This window comes from Bombina bombina, chromosome 6, assembly GCF_027579735.1.
Source record: "Bombina bombina isolate aBomBom1 chromosome 6, aBomBom1.pri, whole genome shotgun sequence".
NCBI lineage: Eukaryota > Metazoa > Chordata > Amphibia > Anura > Bombinatoridae > Bombina > Bombina bombina.
Genome location: NC_069504.1, coordinates 955,997,467 through 956,014,430, shown reverse-complemented (window position 1 = coordinate 956,014,430; position 16,964 = coordinate 955,997,467). Strand labels below are relative to the sequence as shown.

The 16,964-nt window shown below is 35.0% G+C and overlaps 1 protein-coding gene across 1 annotated transcript in view; it reads right to left on the bottom strand.

The window, feature by feature from the left end:
- LOC128664795 (uncharacterized) overlaps nt 1-16,964 on the bottom strand; it is a 59,970-nt gene that overhangs the window by 19,540 nt on the left and 23,466 nt on the right. Inside the window, exons 7-10 of the mRNA XM_053719598.1 lie at nt 13,195-15,560; nt 11,794-11,833; nt 10,163-10,934; nt 4,643-7,007 (exon numbers count right to left, since the gene is read on the bottom strand). Of these exons, the coding sequence (XP_053575573.1) occupies nt 4,643-7,007; nt 10,163-10,934; nt 11,794-11,833; nt 13,195-15,560 (5,543 nt within the window). The remainder of the gene's footprint in view (nt 1-4,642; nt 7,008-10,162; nt 10,935-11,793; nt 11,834-13,194; nt 15,561-16,964) is intronic.

The window sequence follows — 16,964 nt, the reverse complement described above, 5'->3', positions numbered from 1 at the left end:
TGTACATTAGGAGGGGACTCCCTGATAGTTTTAGCTAATTGAAACATTATATTCAGGTTTATCCATCACACTTTTCAAGAAAAAAATAATATTCACAAATAGACACATACAGACATTCTACAACTATTAAACAAAATTATATGTGTGTACTTGTAAATTTTCTAGCATACATTCTTAGATTATTCCCAATAATTCATTAGAAATTCTGAGTTTAAACCCGGGTTCCAAGTTTAAAAACCCAAAACATCTCACGTTTGTTAAGCAAAAGATTCCTGTCTCCAGAACCAATGGGTTGGAGGCAGTACCAATGCCAATACTGGAAAAATGTTCTTACAATTACGAGAAATTACATCTCATCTGATTAACCCTACATATTTCAATTTACATTGAACACATGTGATCAAATAGATTACATAGAAACAAGTGCAATTTAAGCAGCCATTTTTACATTTGTCCTGCATTAATCGATGGTAATATGATTTCTCCCACAAAGTTACAATCGATTGATACAGGACAAAAAATAAAAACCCTGTGACCACGTGATGACAACGTATAGGTTCACCTCTATGGTCATGCAAGAGGAATTTAAAATCAATGGTTGTGTAAATTGCACTTGTTCGTATGTTATCTATTTGATCACGTGTTCAATGTAAATTGCAATATGTAGGGTTAACGGCACAAGATATACATTCTAGTATGCGTGAACATTTTTCCACTATTGGAATTGGTACTACCTCCCCCCCATTGGTTCAGCACTTTGCTGTGAAGCACAATAAACAAATATGATCACATGGAAAGTAATAGCTTTTGCTATTATTTGTGTAACACCATTTCCTTATTCCTGATTGACATTGCTTCAAGTTAGCTACCTAATACACTGTATGTACTCTGTACCTTTAACAGATTGGTTTCCTCTTCTGCCAGGGCTATTTAAGCCACTCCTTTACTTACATCGTTGCTTGGTATTGATTCACTTATACCTAAGTGGAGAAGGTGAATTTCTAAGTAGTTTCTATTCTTGTTAAACCAGTAGTTCTTCAAACCATTTACTATATTTCCTGAGATTCCTATTACCTGATCTGCAGACAACGGATTCTGTTCTTAAGCTTAAGTAACTTGGGACTTTTTTAACCCCTCTGCTGGATTGTATGATGCCGCTTCTGTGATATTGCAAGCCGAGTGTGACGTCACTTCCGGTCCGCTTGGATTCAGCTTTCCAACGCTGTGACTTACTGGTAAGAAGTTTTACTAGTCTTTGTATGCACATATTAACAACATTGGTATCAAAAACCCTAGGCATTAAATGATCACCTTTCTTTAACTACTCATTGCTATAAGGTTATTCATCTTAACACATAGGGAAATTAAAACGCTCAGCCATTGTTTCAGGGTTTTTACAATTCCACTTAACATTGAAACTTTGTTACACAAGACACGATTCATTACTGAGCAACAAAACTTTATTATGAATGATACAAAATTATACTTATATGGTTGTATAAGCAGAGCAAAAAGAGAGCTTCCTATCAGCAGTTGTGAGTCTTATTATATCTTTACACAGATACCTAAAGTGTACAAGGTATAACTTAAAAAAAAATAGGTATCCCTTACCTCTGATACCAGAACTGATTGAAAGGTTACAGGGAGTTAAGATCTATACAAAATTAGATCTCCAGGGTGCATACAACCTAGTGAGAATTAGAGAAGGAGATAAGTTATACCTTGTATACACTTTGGGGCCCATTTATCAAGCTCCGAATGGAGCTTGTGGGCCCCTGTTTCTGGCGAGTCTTCAGACTCACCAGAAACAGCAGTTATGAAGCAGCGGTCTAAACACAGCTGCTCCATGACCCTGTCCGCCTGCTCTGTTGAGGCGGACAGGAATCGCCGGAAATCAACCCGATCGAGTATGATCGGGTTTATTGACACCCCCTGCTGGCGGCCCATTGGAGGGGGTGGCGTTGCACCAGGAGCTCTTGTGAGCTGCTGGTGCAATGCTGAATATGGAGAGCATATTGCTCTCCACATTCAGCGAGGTCTTGCGGACCTGATCCGCACTGTCGGATCAGGTCCGCAAGACCTTTGATAAATAGGCCCCTTTAGGTATCTGTGTAAAGATATAATAAGAATCACTACTGCTGATAGGAAGCTCTCTTTTTGCTACTCTGCTTATACAACCATATAAGTATAATTATGTATCATTCATAATAAAGTTTTGTTGCTCAGTAATGAATCGTGTCTTGTGTAACAAAGTTTCAATGTTAAGTGGAACTGTAAAAACACTGAAACAATGGCTGAGCATTTTAACGAATAACCTTATAGCAATGAGTAATTAAAGCAAGGTGATCATTTAATGCCTAGGGTTATTGATACCAATGTTGTTAATATGTGCATACAAAGACTAGTAAAACTTCTTACCGGTAAGTCACAGCATTGGAAAGCTGAATCCAAGCGGATCGGAAGTGACGTCACACTCGGCTTACGATATCACAGAACTGGCCTCAGACGATCCGGCAGAGGGGTTAAAAAGTCCCAAGTTACTTAAGCTTAAGAACAGAATACGTTGTCTGCAGATCAGGTAATAGGAGTCTCACGAAATATAGTAAACGGTTTGAAGAACTACTGGTTTAACAAGAATAGAAACTGCTTAGAAATTCACCTTCTCCACTTAGGTATAAGTGAATCAATACCAAGCAACTATGTAAGTAAAGGAGTGGCTTAAATAGCCCTGGCAGAAGAGGAAATCAATCTGTTAAAGGTACAGAGTACATACAGTGTATTAGGTAGCTAACTTGAAGCAATGTCAATCAGGAATAAGGAAATGGTCATACAATTTGAGATCTGCCATAATTACTGAGCTGCAGATTTTTTTAAGTGTACTGGTGACCCCATCCTATTGATAGTAACACTGCTATAACTATTCCAAGGCTATTGTAATCAGTCGTATATGTTGTAGGAAGATATTTTTGTAATAGTTCATGATGTATTCTCTAAACAAAATTGTAGGAATGTAAAATAAGATACTACAAATTTTATTAATGAAACCATGAAGATTGTCTCTAGACAGATAGTTAATTAAAAGAAAAACATATGCCACTCTCCCCTTCCACATTATGTATTGTCATTATGATACAGCAATATAATATCTTATATCATATAATATACTTAAAGTGACATTGTACACTAGATTTTTCTTTGCATAATTGTTTTGTAGATGATCCATTTCTATAGCCCATCTGGGGTGTTTTTGTTAAAAATATATGGTTTTGCTTATTTTTAAATAACATTGTGCTGATTTTCAGACTCCTTACCAATCCCCAAAGTTTTAGATGTATACTGATGTATACAGACTTCAGATTGCTTCTGTTTGTATAATGGCTCTTTTCATATGCAGGGGAGGGGGAGGGTCTGCTCTCAGCCCCTTTCACTGGGTTTCCCAGCCTAATCTAATCAACAGTGCTAAATTGGGAGCTTCTAAGTAAGTTTTTTATACTGGATTAATTGGTGTATACTGTCCCTTTAAAGGGAATGTGCAACAAATACTTAAAATTGTATATCGACTTTAATATGTAAAACTAGAGTGACATATTTAAAACGCAATGAAGAAGCCTGTGCATTAATATTTTATATGAATAATTATGTTTGCTTCTAAAGCAGATTCAGTAGCTGATATTGACAATGTTAATATATTAGGGTATTCCATTTTGCATCCCTTTTGTTGCAAACACATCTGTTGCTATTTTATAGAATACAATTTCTTAAAAACACAAATGATATGAAAATGTTTCCAGAATTACCATAAAATATCAGTCTTTTTTTTTAGATTTTTAATGTTTTATTTAATGCAAAAAATTGAAAGTTTCTTTAAAATTGTTTATATTTTATTTCAATGCTAACAATATAGTTGAATGAATTTGGGAAAATAACTAAATATTGTGTATGTTTCTAATTAGCATCAGATGCCATCTAATCTATACACCAGATAATAGCCTATTCAGGCTAATGTAATAATGAGAACTAACAGTGTACAAATAATACATATTAACACTATATTTTACATGATTGATACATATTAAAATATCATCATGATTGCATTTTATTTAGTTTTTAATATATTGTATTGTATTATTTGGAATACTTTATGATTTAAGCTTTGAATCTTTTTTTTTCTTAGCTAGTTAAATTATTTTGTGAAATTCATACTAGAAAAAAAAAAAGAATAAATATACTTTCTGCCTCAAGCTGAAATATAGGAACTATGTAATTATTTAACAAAGTTTTATTTTTTACAAATATTTGAACCAAAGGTAAATAGTGTTTAAAAACATAAAACTGTTATATAACTACAGTGTCAAATTCAATATTTAAACGAACAGAAGCCCAGCTACAGATGAGAGTACACAAATATTTGACTTTTTGTTTCTATCAGAATGTTAAAAAAAAAATGTAAGGAAGGGGAGTTATATATTTTATGTCCGTTATTATAACCAATAGGTATCATTTGCCAATCTAAATAGCTAAGGGATGCTTAATAGTGTCGCAATAAAGTTAAAAAGGAAAAATAATCATAATAACAAATAATACACTAACTGTTAAATAGCACACAATAAATTTACTGTATTGATCGGCCCATTAATCTTACCTGACTACCCAGCCTCTGGTCTCCAAGCCCATTGTTAAAAATCATCCATTCATCAGTGATCCCAATTGTATCACAGTCTTTGAAACAGGCTGTTGATGCAGTTTCATCTTTTGGATATGTGTTAGCATAGGGGGGAGTGAAATGTAAATTGCACTTTTGGCTGGCTGACATTGTCCAGTCATTCTTCACATACTCAAGATCTTCTGTTGTTTTCCAACTGTCATTGCTTCCAAAGGCTTTATAATATTTAACTCCAATGTAAAACAGAGCAATGAACAATATAATGCTGGATATGAAAGAAAGTAAAAGTATTAGATAAAAATTAAAGTCTATCATTTTACTTTCCTTCTGGATAAACAGTTTACGGTCATCATCGCGTATTTTTCTATTTGTCTCCAGTATAGTGATGGATACTGTTGCAGTTGTTGATTTTGGAGGGTTTCCATGGTCTTTTACCAAAATGACCAATTTGTGGATTTCTTCATCAGTCTCTTCAATGTTTCTTGCTACGTATATCTCACCTGTGTAGAGTCCAATTTTAAAAAGTGTTGCGTTTGTGCTTTCAACCAGTTCATAGGAGAGCCAGGCGTTGTACCCAGAATCTGAATCTATAGCTGTAACCTTTGTAACCATGTACCCTATTTCAGCTGATCTATCTATAAAGTCCCGACTGGGCAAGGAAGAAGAAATCTGTGGTGAGTTATCATTTTGGTCTTTTATGAAAATTGTTATGTTAGCAGTATTGCTTAAAGATGGGGATCCATAATCACTAGCCTTTACAAGAATATTAAGCACCTGAATCTTTTCATAATCTAATGGGTTAAATGAAAATATTTTGCCTGAATCAGGATGGATAGAAAAAAAATGTGTAATTGACATTTCTCTCCAGAATGTTTCTACTATGGAATACAGAATGTGAGAATTCTTCCCAGAGTCTTTGTCCAAGGCAGAAATTTGAAATATCAGAGTTCCTGGTACCATGTTCTCTGGCAGAGAAAGAGTGTATGATGAATTGGTGAATATTGGTGGGTTATCATTTACATCAGATACAATAATATTAACATTTATGGTTACTGATAAGGAAGGAATCCCAGCATCACTTGCTAAAATTATAACTTTATACTGTGAAACTACTTCCCTGTCAAGAGCTTCCTTGAGAACTAATGAATAGAAATTTGAGAATTTTGACTCTAATATAAATGGTAACTTGTCTAATATTTGACAAGTAACTTCACCATTGAGTCCAGAATCCCTATCTGTAACTGTGAAAAAAGCAATCACTAAACCAGGCTCTGAATCCTCTTGGAGTGAATTGAAGAGGGATGTCATTTTAATCTCTGGGACATTGTCATTTACATCAGTTACAGTCACAATCACTTTACAATATCCAGTCATTGACAGCTGACCATTGTCTTTAGCTTGCACATGAATCTCATAGGAGGTTCTTTCTTCATAATTAAGAAACCCCACAAGTCTAATCTCTCCGTTATCATTATCAATTTCAAATAGCTTTCGTGTTGTTATAGGAACTATGTTGCTAAATGTAAATTGTATCTCTCCATTTGCACCTTCATCCAAATCAGTTGCATTAAGGACCACAATCAAGCTGCCTAAAGGTAAATTCTCAGGTATAGACACACTATATACAGGTTGTTCAAAAGTCGGGTGGTTATCATTGGCATCTTGAACTAGAATTAAAATATGGGCTGTGCCAGATCGTTTTGGGCTCCCACAATCTAAGGCATTAAGAATCAATTCATGAGATGTGTGTTGTTCACGGTCCAATGCATTGTTTAAAACCAACTCTAGTGATTTACTCCCATAATCCCTTGAGTTCATTTCAATTCCAAAAAAGTCATTTGTACTAATAATATACAAGCACACAGTATTAGAGGTCACATCTGGGTCAAAAGCACCCTCTAGTGGAAATTTAGTACCAAGTGCAGTTGACTCTGCAATTTTTAAGACACTTTCCATTTCAGGAAAAAATGGTGAGTTATCATTTATATCTACTATTTGTATTTCTATTTGGTAAAGTTCCAGAGGCTTGTCTATTATAAGTCCAAGTTTTATCTCACATATTACATTACTACCACACAATTCTTCTCTATCAATTATGTTAGCAATATACAAACTTCCCTGTTTAGCATCTATATCAAAATACTGAATCTTGGTATCATAAGTCATCTGAAACTTACGATTGAAAAGATGACTTACATCCACTCGCAGATCATGGGCTAAATTGCCAATTACTGTTCCCTCTTCAAGCTCTTCCACAACAGAATATCCAATTTGTCCAACAACAGTATTATAGTAGCAAAGAATCAAAATAATGCGGGTATCCCAAAACCGAAGAATGCTGTTCCTGAAAATCAAATCCATCTTAACACACACACACGAAGAAATGGATAACAACCAAAGTCACAGGTAAGATATATTATATAAGATGTGGAGCAATGAAAGGACAGAAAAGTCAATGTGCGTCTAATTTATTTTGCTTCATATTTTACAAGCTAATATGCAGTGCCATCTTGTGACAATCTGGAGCAACAACAGACAAATTTTAAGCTGAAAAAGATGATATAAACATTATGAATCATAATTTTTTTCAATATTGTTTTATTTATGATTTAAGATACTGTATGTTTCTGTTAAAATATTAACATTTCTACTCACAATTAGGAATGGAGGATGTATTTTGATAAACCAAGCATATTATAAAAAATATTAATAATAATATTTATTATATAAGATAATTCCCTAGAAAACTTCTAAACCTTATAAACTATGTGAAAATACAAGTCTCAGTTGAAGACTAAAATAATCCTTTATCACAGAAATATAAATTCACTGCAATACTCATATAGAGTGATAGATGGATAGAGAACAGACTGATATATAGATAAATATAGCCTGACATTGTATGTATATTTTATTATATATGGACACTTTAAAGCAAAGCTCAGTGAAACATATGTTGAGATATACTATGTTTTCTGTATATGGGAAATCATAGGTTTTATTACTTTCCTATTACCGAGATCACCCAGTAAATAGCTTTACTTTTCTGTTTAAATTATGCACTACTGTCGTGTAAAAAATCAGCTGTACAAGCAGAGAAGTGATGATATTATGAGGCAGGTATCATTGATCTCAAAGCTGACACCGGCAGTGGAAAACTAAACCTGTGTATACTCAGAGTACTAACCATTTGTCATGTCCATTAGGGTTCACTAATTTTCCTGTATTCTTTGCATTCATAGAAAAACACAAAACAAACTGTTCCATTAAAAAATAAACAAATTAATGAATGCATACAACCATAAGCACAAAAACAAACTGTCCCTTTAATGAATCAACAAATGATTGAATGCACACAACTAGAAAATGTAGTTGATCTGTTCATGTAGGAAAGGGTTTTCTTCCAATAGGAATGGCTTTTCTTTTTTTTTTTTTTTTTTTTGAGGATTTAAGCAATACAACAGGTGTCACAATGCAGGTGACTAAAAAATGTACATATATGCAAACATTATATTGTTGTAATGACATAGTAAATATAGCTGTTGTTGGGAATACAGATCATATAAATCAAGCATATCAAGCATGAAATAAAATATCTACCGCATAAACCTCATTTTTAACTATTTTGAATAAGAATATAAACCTCATTTTTAAATAGTGTGAACAGACTGAAAACACAGGGGCAAACTAATACTTCAGTACTATCAATTAACTCAACTTTCTAGGGACTTCATAGAATCAGTTTAGGAATCATCTCCTATAAGGATTTCAATTTTCACCTAGAGGATGATGAGAAAAGCAGATATTGAACAGATGAACAAAGAAAAATCAGAATAAAACACTAAAGACCAACTATTCAGTTCAGACAATATAGTAGGTGTCTTATAGGTTTGAACCGAGTGTATCAGTATTAATCAGGTGAGGTTTTAAATACTTTACCAGGTATGGTGAACCGCAGGATCACCAAGAGGAGAAGTGTATCTAAATACGAAACTGACTTCTCCAGTCCCCGTAAAAGGGGATTAACTTAATAAATAAGCTCCAAAAAAGGGGGGGGGCGGAGCCTAGTCGTATAAAAACATACTAGAAGAGAGAAAATTAACAACTAACCTAATTAAGTAAGTTGATGAGAGCTTAGGCATAAACAATTAAGGGCTATCAGTTTTGCTCTTGGGAAAGATGACTAGTTATAAAGGGTCTGCTGTTTCATCAACATTCTCACTTATATGGACTGGGAGCATAAATGTAGTTATATCAGGACCAGGTTAAATGTGAGTTTATAGACTGCTCTTGTGCCTTTCAGGACCATATCCCTCGGGTACGGGCCCTATACCCAAAGGTTGGTGTATAAGTTATGGCGAAAACTTGTGTATGTCCTTATAAAAGGTCGCTATTAGATCCTAAACTACAGTCATCATATTGCCTTCTATCTGGTAGGAAGAGGTTTATAAGTATATTGACCCTGTCTTTACACTCACAGCTACATTCCTGTTCTTTAATAATGACTGTCCAGGGAGTAGCTCAGGCAAACAGTTGTGAAACTAGGCCATAGATGTTGCTTAATACCATACAGGCTAAACATCCTTTTCCAAACCCTAAGTGAGAAGACATAAGGCCTGTGAAGGACTGATATTAGGGTTATCTGCAAATATGGAGTAATATATACACCTGTTATCCTGAAGGAGCTGCATAATGTTAAATGGGCTGTATAATGTTAAAGGAGCTATATAATGTTAAAGGGGCTGTATGCTGTAAACCATTAACAAAAACCACATATAGCTATAGAAAAAGATGATAGTGTTACATATTAAAGTGTAGCGTCTCAAGTAGGCCAAGCTAGGCCTTTGATATCCATAGGGATCAACAAACAGTAACCATAATAGCATAAGATATTTAGTTATTTTAAAATGCAGATTGCTAATTTGAGCTAGCTGATGTGGAGGTGGGACAGGGCACAATTAGATCTAAATGAGAACTATAGGATAGTGTATAAAACAACAGCATGCTGATAGATCACTGTTCAGGATCAATTAAGATTAGAGTGATAAAGGGAAAAATGTGTGAAAACTGGCCATGGAACACATTGCAACCAGCATTAACAAAGAAAATTACCGGAGTTTGACCAGTTAAATATAAATTCTAAAACACCATACACTTTACTTAAGGTCACTCTTATCAAAGAATATACACTTGGTTTCTGTCCATATACTATATTGCGCCCTGTTTATAAGTTGTTAAGGGGGCCTGACCCTTCACAGGTTATTTATCTAATCCCCACCTCAGGAAATGTTAAGAACACAGGGATATTCAGTATTAATAATCAGGTACAATCCACTTTATATTGTAAGCATATGGAATATAATTGTGTTTAAGTCCTACAGGGTCAATAAAGGAGGAGAGGGTGTCAACCAGTCCAAAAAGTCTCATCAAAAGGTATAGTCCAGTCCGGAGTGTAGGGTCCAGCTATAAACTGCCCGCAGACAGTGGTTACTTTGTTACCCAATTCCAGACTTGCCATATTTAATGACATTGTGAAGAGAGGGTCCCATCACCTGTAAAGTTCTTCCGTATAGGAATTTGCAACTCACGGTCATCCATGCTTGCCTGGGTAGATAGAAAAAACGGACATGTGCCATACTGTGTGAGAAAAGATCTGCGTCTAAGACTGACACCCGGCATGATTCTGTGGCCGCATCAACAGGCCAAAACGTGTCGAATGGTCCATGCTCGACCGCGCTGCACTCAGCAGCAGGATCGCATCTCCCGACTTTACCCACAGGCATATCATAGGTAACAGTCTCCCGCACCATTATGACCCACCGCGGGTCTAAAGTCGCCCCTAATAGGTGAGGCAGTTTATACCGGAAAGGTATTTGCGATAGCTGGTTGCCGTTAGGATGCCTGCTACATGGCCGCTCCTCTCCGTTTTCCATTTGTGGAGCTGAGTCATCTAGAGGGGTGAAACACTCTGAGTAGTCAACAGGCCTAATACTGGCAAGTTCAGCCACCCGGGCAGCTGGGAGTCCATTGGCCTTAACTCCCTCGCTTTTCCCGGGCGAATTTTCGGCTAGTTCTTGCTGCTGCATCTCCCCCCTCTGGGTTGCGAGTTCAGGACTGATAGCACTCCCAGTAAGTGCTAAGATCACTTCATGTTCAACCTCCAGAAGTTTGGTGGATAATAGATCCAATATGTTCTTATAACCCAGTCGGTCTTTCCTGTCTCCACGTGGGCTGGAAAATGGCCGCATTTCGGCAGACTCAATGCTGAATTCTGCAAAACAATGTGAATTGCCTTTGCTTGTTAGCATCTTTTAGGTTCCGGACTATTCACTCCAGCCCCATGAATCATTAGAAAAGATACCTGTTCAAATTAGGCTAAGCTGAACGGTCGAAATTAGATTTAATTATAAGACATAGTCAGAGCTACACTGATGTGCGACCATTCAGTATCAGAGCTTGCTCCCAGGAATGGCTTTTCATTGGGAAAGAAAAGGCTTTAAATTTAAAGTTTTACACTGTTTAAAAACAATCCAACAATGCTATTGTCAGCTGATTGATTGCTATATCAGCCATTAAGTATTTTCACTTTTGTTCCTCATAATACTGATCCCATTTAAATTTAAAAAATACATTTTAAATACAATCTTTTTGTGCTTCTTCTGGCTTGTAGCAGTAGCACTAACTACTACTTAAACTTTATATAAGTTTAAGCTGCTGCCCAGCCTCTGGGCAGCCTGAAGCCACCCCCTTAGGAAATAGTGGTAAACAGATGTATGTTAACAAATTCTGAATGCCCCTATGGACGAATATAGGACAAAAAGAATATTTGTGTGTGTGTGTGTGTGACAAAGAATTTTTCTAATATATGTTTTTGTCTATGCACATAATAATCATACATTATTTAGGCACTCTACCAAAGGAACATGAAACCTGATTTTTTTTTTCATGATTCTGAAAGAGCATGCAATTTTAAGCAACTTTCCATTTTACTTCTATTATCTACTTAGCTGCATTCTCTTGGTGTCCTTTGTTGAAAAGCATATATAGGTAGGCTCAGGAGCAGCAATGCACTTTTAGGAACTAGTTGGTGATTGTTGGCTCCACATATATGACTCTTGTCACTGTCTCACCCAATAAGATAAATGAGCTTCCTGTAGTGCAATGATGCTCCTTCAACAAAGGATACCAAGAAAATAAAACAAATTTGAAAACAGAAATAAAATGGAAAGTTGTGTTTTAATGGCAGAGAACAAATCAACTACATTTGTGTTGCATACGTTAATTTATTTGCCTATTCATTAAAGGAACCCTTATTTTATATTTTTAAACAAATGCAAAGAATACAGAGAAAATAGTGATCTTTTGCTGTGTCTGGATCCAAATGTACATGCCAATAATGAAAGAACAGTAAAAGAAAATTACAATGCACATTCATTATTTATTTAAACTGCCTTTCCCGTAATTTAAATCTGAAAATTTTAGTTTTTCCACTGCCTTAAACACCCTGGAGAGCATTTTGCATATTTCAGAACCCTGGCTCTCCTACATGCTGCACAGTGTTTGCTTGATATATGCAGGAGCTCATTTATAGATGCCCTTAATTGGCCACAACAAAGGAGATAAAATAAACAATTATCAAGAGGCTTTTAAAGGGTACTGTCGAAGGACTGCAGAACAATGCAAATTTAGCTAACAAAATTACAGTTTTACATTATTTAAACACATTTATTTTCACAATGCACTGATTAATTATAAAAAAATAGATTAAATACATTCATCTTCCATCAACTGCAATAAACCATTAATTACCCAGAATAAACCATCCAGTGGACAAAGGTATCCTATGTACCCTGTTTTTCCTTTTTTATTTATTTATTTATTTAATCATTATAAAGTTGAAGGACTGAATTGTTGGGTAGTCAAATGTGATCATCTCATGGGATATAGTTTGGTCTATTATTAATACATATGTCCCCCATTTATGAAGCTGCATAAGTAGCTGCAGGGCCAATGAGGTGCAAGCTCACTCACGCAAGCCTGCAACTGAAAGTTATGAAACTCCAGTTTCAAACATCCCAGATTCCTTTGTATGTAATGACTGACAAACATTGGCCTTGCATAATTGCTTGCACAAGAGAAGGGTGTGGGGCTGCACAAGTGTTTGATTATGCAATGTTTGGTCTTGCAATCATTCCAGAAGTATATGCTGCTCCGGAGACCCTGAATGCATTCACAAAGGCTCCCTGTCTGGGAACATAGTCTACATGGATCTTTATAAACGACTAGCATAGAGTACAGAAAACTATACAAATATATATATATATATATATATATATATATATATATATATATATATAAATAATATAAAAAATAATGAATGTAGCCTTTATAATTTTTCTTAGAAGTATGGACACAAATACTTCATAAATTATTAATATGCAATTAAAAAACCCTAAAATAATCAATTCAGACAGAAATAGTGTATATTCCTCATATATACTGTATATATATTCAAGATATATTTCTCTCACCTGGCAAGAAGAGTTAGCTACATTTCCTGGCCCAGTTGAGTTTCCTTCATTCTCTAATGGCTGAGAAGAATTTGGTGTAAACACAATCAAATCGTTCCTTTGCAAAGAATTTAAGTATAACTTATACTGACTTTGCTGGGAATAAATCCAACTGCCAACGGTGTTTGAGCAGACTTTGTAGTTCTCCCTCAGTTCATTGACCTCATCCCTATATATTTGCCACCGTAAAACTGTAAATGCAATTAACGTAATAAGGAAGATACTTGAGATCGAGCAAATGCCTATAACCAGATACACATTTGCATTGGTGAAATCATCTTCTTTTTCATTTGCATACTGATTATCTACTTTGAGATCATCTTCTGAGTCTACCAAAGAAATGATGATGGGCATCACTGTGGACATTGCAGGTTCTCCATGATCCTGAGCAACCACTACTAATCTAAATTCCTCACCGTCTGATTCAATAATGGATCTTGTTAACCTAATTTCCCCAGTCTTCTGAGAAATTTTAAATGGCAAACTTGTTAAAGATTTCTTAAATTCATAAGAAATCCAAGCATTATATCCAGAATCCAAATCAATTGCTGTAACCTTTGTCACCAAGGAACCTATTTGTGCTGATTTTAAAGATTTAATAATTTCTGTAGACTCACGAAGAGAAGAAAATGGAGAAAAATAAGGGGCATTATCATTAACATCTAAAATAAAAATATGCAGAGTAAGATAACTGCTAAGGGGAGGCAAACCTGCATCAGTGGCTTTAACTTCACATTGAAAATAGTTAAGTTGCTCATGGTCAAATGAAAGTAAAGCAAACAAGTTGCCATTTTCTGGATTAATGGAAATAAATGAAGATAAGGGGACCCCATTAACTGCACTTTCACTAATAGAGTATGTGATGAAAGAATTCTGGTTGATGTCCGGGTCTGATGCTGACACACTGTATATATGGGAGCCTGGTGGGTTGTTCTCTTTGATAAATATTTTGTTAACAGTTTGCAGAAATGCAGGAGCATTGTCATTCACATCACTTATATCAACTTTAATTGTTTTGGAAACAGAGAGAGCTGGTGATCCTTCATCCTTTGCAGTAATTATTACTTCATATTCAGATATGGTTTCTCTATCTAATGGTGCATCTACTGTTAAAGAAAATATCCCAGTAAATGCAGGAATAATTTTGAATGTCTTGGGATCAGAGACATAGCAGTTAATTCTTCCATTTGCTCCTGAATCTCTATCATGTACACTAATGATTGCAACCGTAGTGCCTTGTGGTGCATCCTCAGGAACTGGGACAGAAAGTGATGTAATGGTCAGCTCAGGGGGGTTGTCATTGACATCTGTGATGCTAACTAAAACTTTGCAGTGACCAACCAATGAGTGTTCCCCATTATCAACTGCATCAATCTGAATTTCATACATATTTCTTGTTTCAAAGTCCACTTCTCCCTTTACTGTAATTTCACCAGTGTGCTTGTCTAAGCTAAAGATTGCTTTCACCTGTTCTGGAACCAGTTTGCTGAAATCATATGATATTTCCCCATGTTTGCCTTCATCCAGATCTATTGCATTCAATTTATACACAAAAGTTCCAATAGGAGCATTTTCCAGCACACTGCATTGGTAAAATGGTTGGTCAAATGTTGGAGCATTATCATTGGTGTCTTCCACATTAATCAGAAGTTGAGTGGTGCCACTTAACTTTGGTTTTCCCCCATCAAAAGCCATAAGAGTCAAATTGTGAAATGATTTTTTTTCTCTGTCTAGTGATTTCTTGATCACCAGTTCAAGTGTTCGTATTTGATGAATATATTTTGTAAATTCTAATATAAAATATTCATTTGTACTGAGCTCATAGTTTGTAACAGAATTAGTACCAATATCAGCATCAACTGCACCCTCTAGTGGAAGACGATATCCTGGAAGCCTTGATTCTGATACTGAAACAATGTACTTATTTGCAAAGAAAAGTGGATAGTTATCATTAATGTCTTCAATCTCCACATCTACCTGGTACATTTGCACAGGTTTATCAACAATGACTTGTAGAGATATAACACAGATTGGTATATCTGGACATATATCTTCCCTATCTATGATATCTGTAACAAATAAAATTCCATTTTGCAAATTTACCTGAAAATATTGCTTCTCATCTCTAGAGACAATCCTTAGCATTCTGGAATTAATTTCACTCATCTGCAAACCCAGATCCTGAGCTAATCTTCCAACAAATGTCCCGTGCTTGGATTCTTCAGGGATGATATAATGGAGCTGACTCACAACAAGATCCCAGGAAATATGCAGCAGGAAGAAATGAACCAGCCAGCATCTTCCTTGGCAATCCTTTACCAGCATTTCTTAGACTAGATGATATTGGTAATAATTTAGATGTAGAAAAAGACATTCAGAATGTAAAGAATTCCAGGTTAAGATTTGAAAAATATGCATACAGATTCTTAATACAGCAGCAGACGATGCAGAGCCAAAGTCAATGGGAAAAAATCTATTCCGTGTCATAAAAGTATAAAATTAGCCAACAGTGACACCAAGAGGTAAAACATGTAACTACAAACTTATCTACTGTATATATATTTTTTACTAAACAAAAATGATAAAACGTTATAAAATAAGATTATATTTTTAGCTTAAAATGAACATAAGCCAATAACAGAGATTTGTTAAAGATGTAGATTAAAGAATTGTCAGAACAATATAAACTTTATCAGGTTTTAGGAATGTAAATTTTTACAATAATTAAAGCAACTAATGTTGACAGTATATTGCTTCTGGAGGAATATAAACATGGTGTTTTTGACAGTGGTGAGATGCATCCATTTATATTTATAATTGTAGAAATATATTTAGATAATTCTAAATTATAAATATGATAAATAAGCCAACAAATAAATTATATTTTTGGGTTTAAAAACTGAATATTTAAAAATCAGCAATTATTTAAAGGGACATAATACTCAAATGCTAAATCACTTTTAACTGATGCAGTATAACTGTAAAAAGCTGACAGGAAAATATCACCTGAGCATCTCTATGTAAAAAATGAAGATATTTTACCTCACAACTTCCTCAGCTCAGCAGAGTAAGTTCTGTGTAAAAAGTTATACTCAGCTGCTGCCCAGCTGAAGGTAAAGAAAAAAAAAAAAGAAGAAATGAACAGCAGGCAATCAGCATCAACAGTGCTAAGGTCATGAACTCTTTTACTGTGATCTCATGAGATTTGACTTAACTCTCATGAGATTTCATAGTAAACTTCCTTAAACTGAATAGGGAAATAACATGAATGTGCACAAAAGCTCACTCCCTTAGCTGTCCCGGGACAGACATACTGATTTGCTGCTTAGAAGTCCTTTACAATGGGATGTGGCTACTGAGGAACTTTTGAGGTAAAATATCTTTCTTTTTTACATAGAGATGTTTAGGTGATATTTTCTAGTCAGCTTTTTACAGCTATGCTGCATCACTTTCAAGTGTTTCAACATTTGGGTATCATGGCCCTTTAATATATCAGCACAATATTTTGAAAAAAAAAAATGATTTCATATATTATGGTTATCAAACAAAGATGAGTATTGATGATGGCTTTGATTTATACTCAAAAACAAGCAGCTACAACATGATTTGTGAGGTGCTTTGTGGATTTTATAAAGAAAGAAAAAATTATTAAAATCTCTGTAGTTTGATTAGCAACACTCACTGCTTTTCAAGGATTAGAAGCCAATAATACTGATTTGATAGAAAATAAA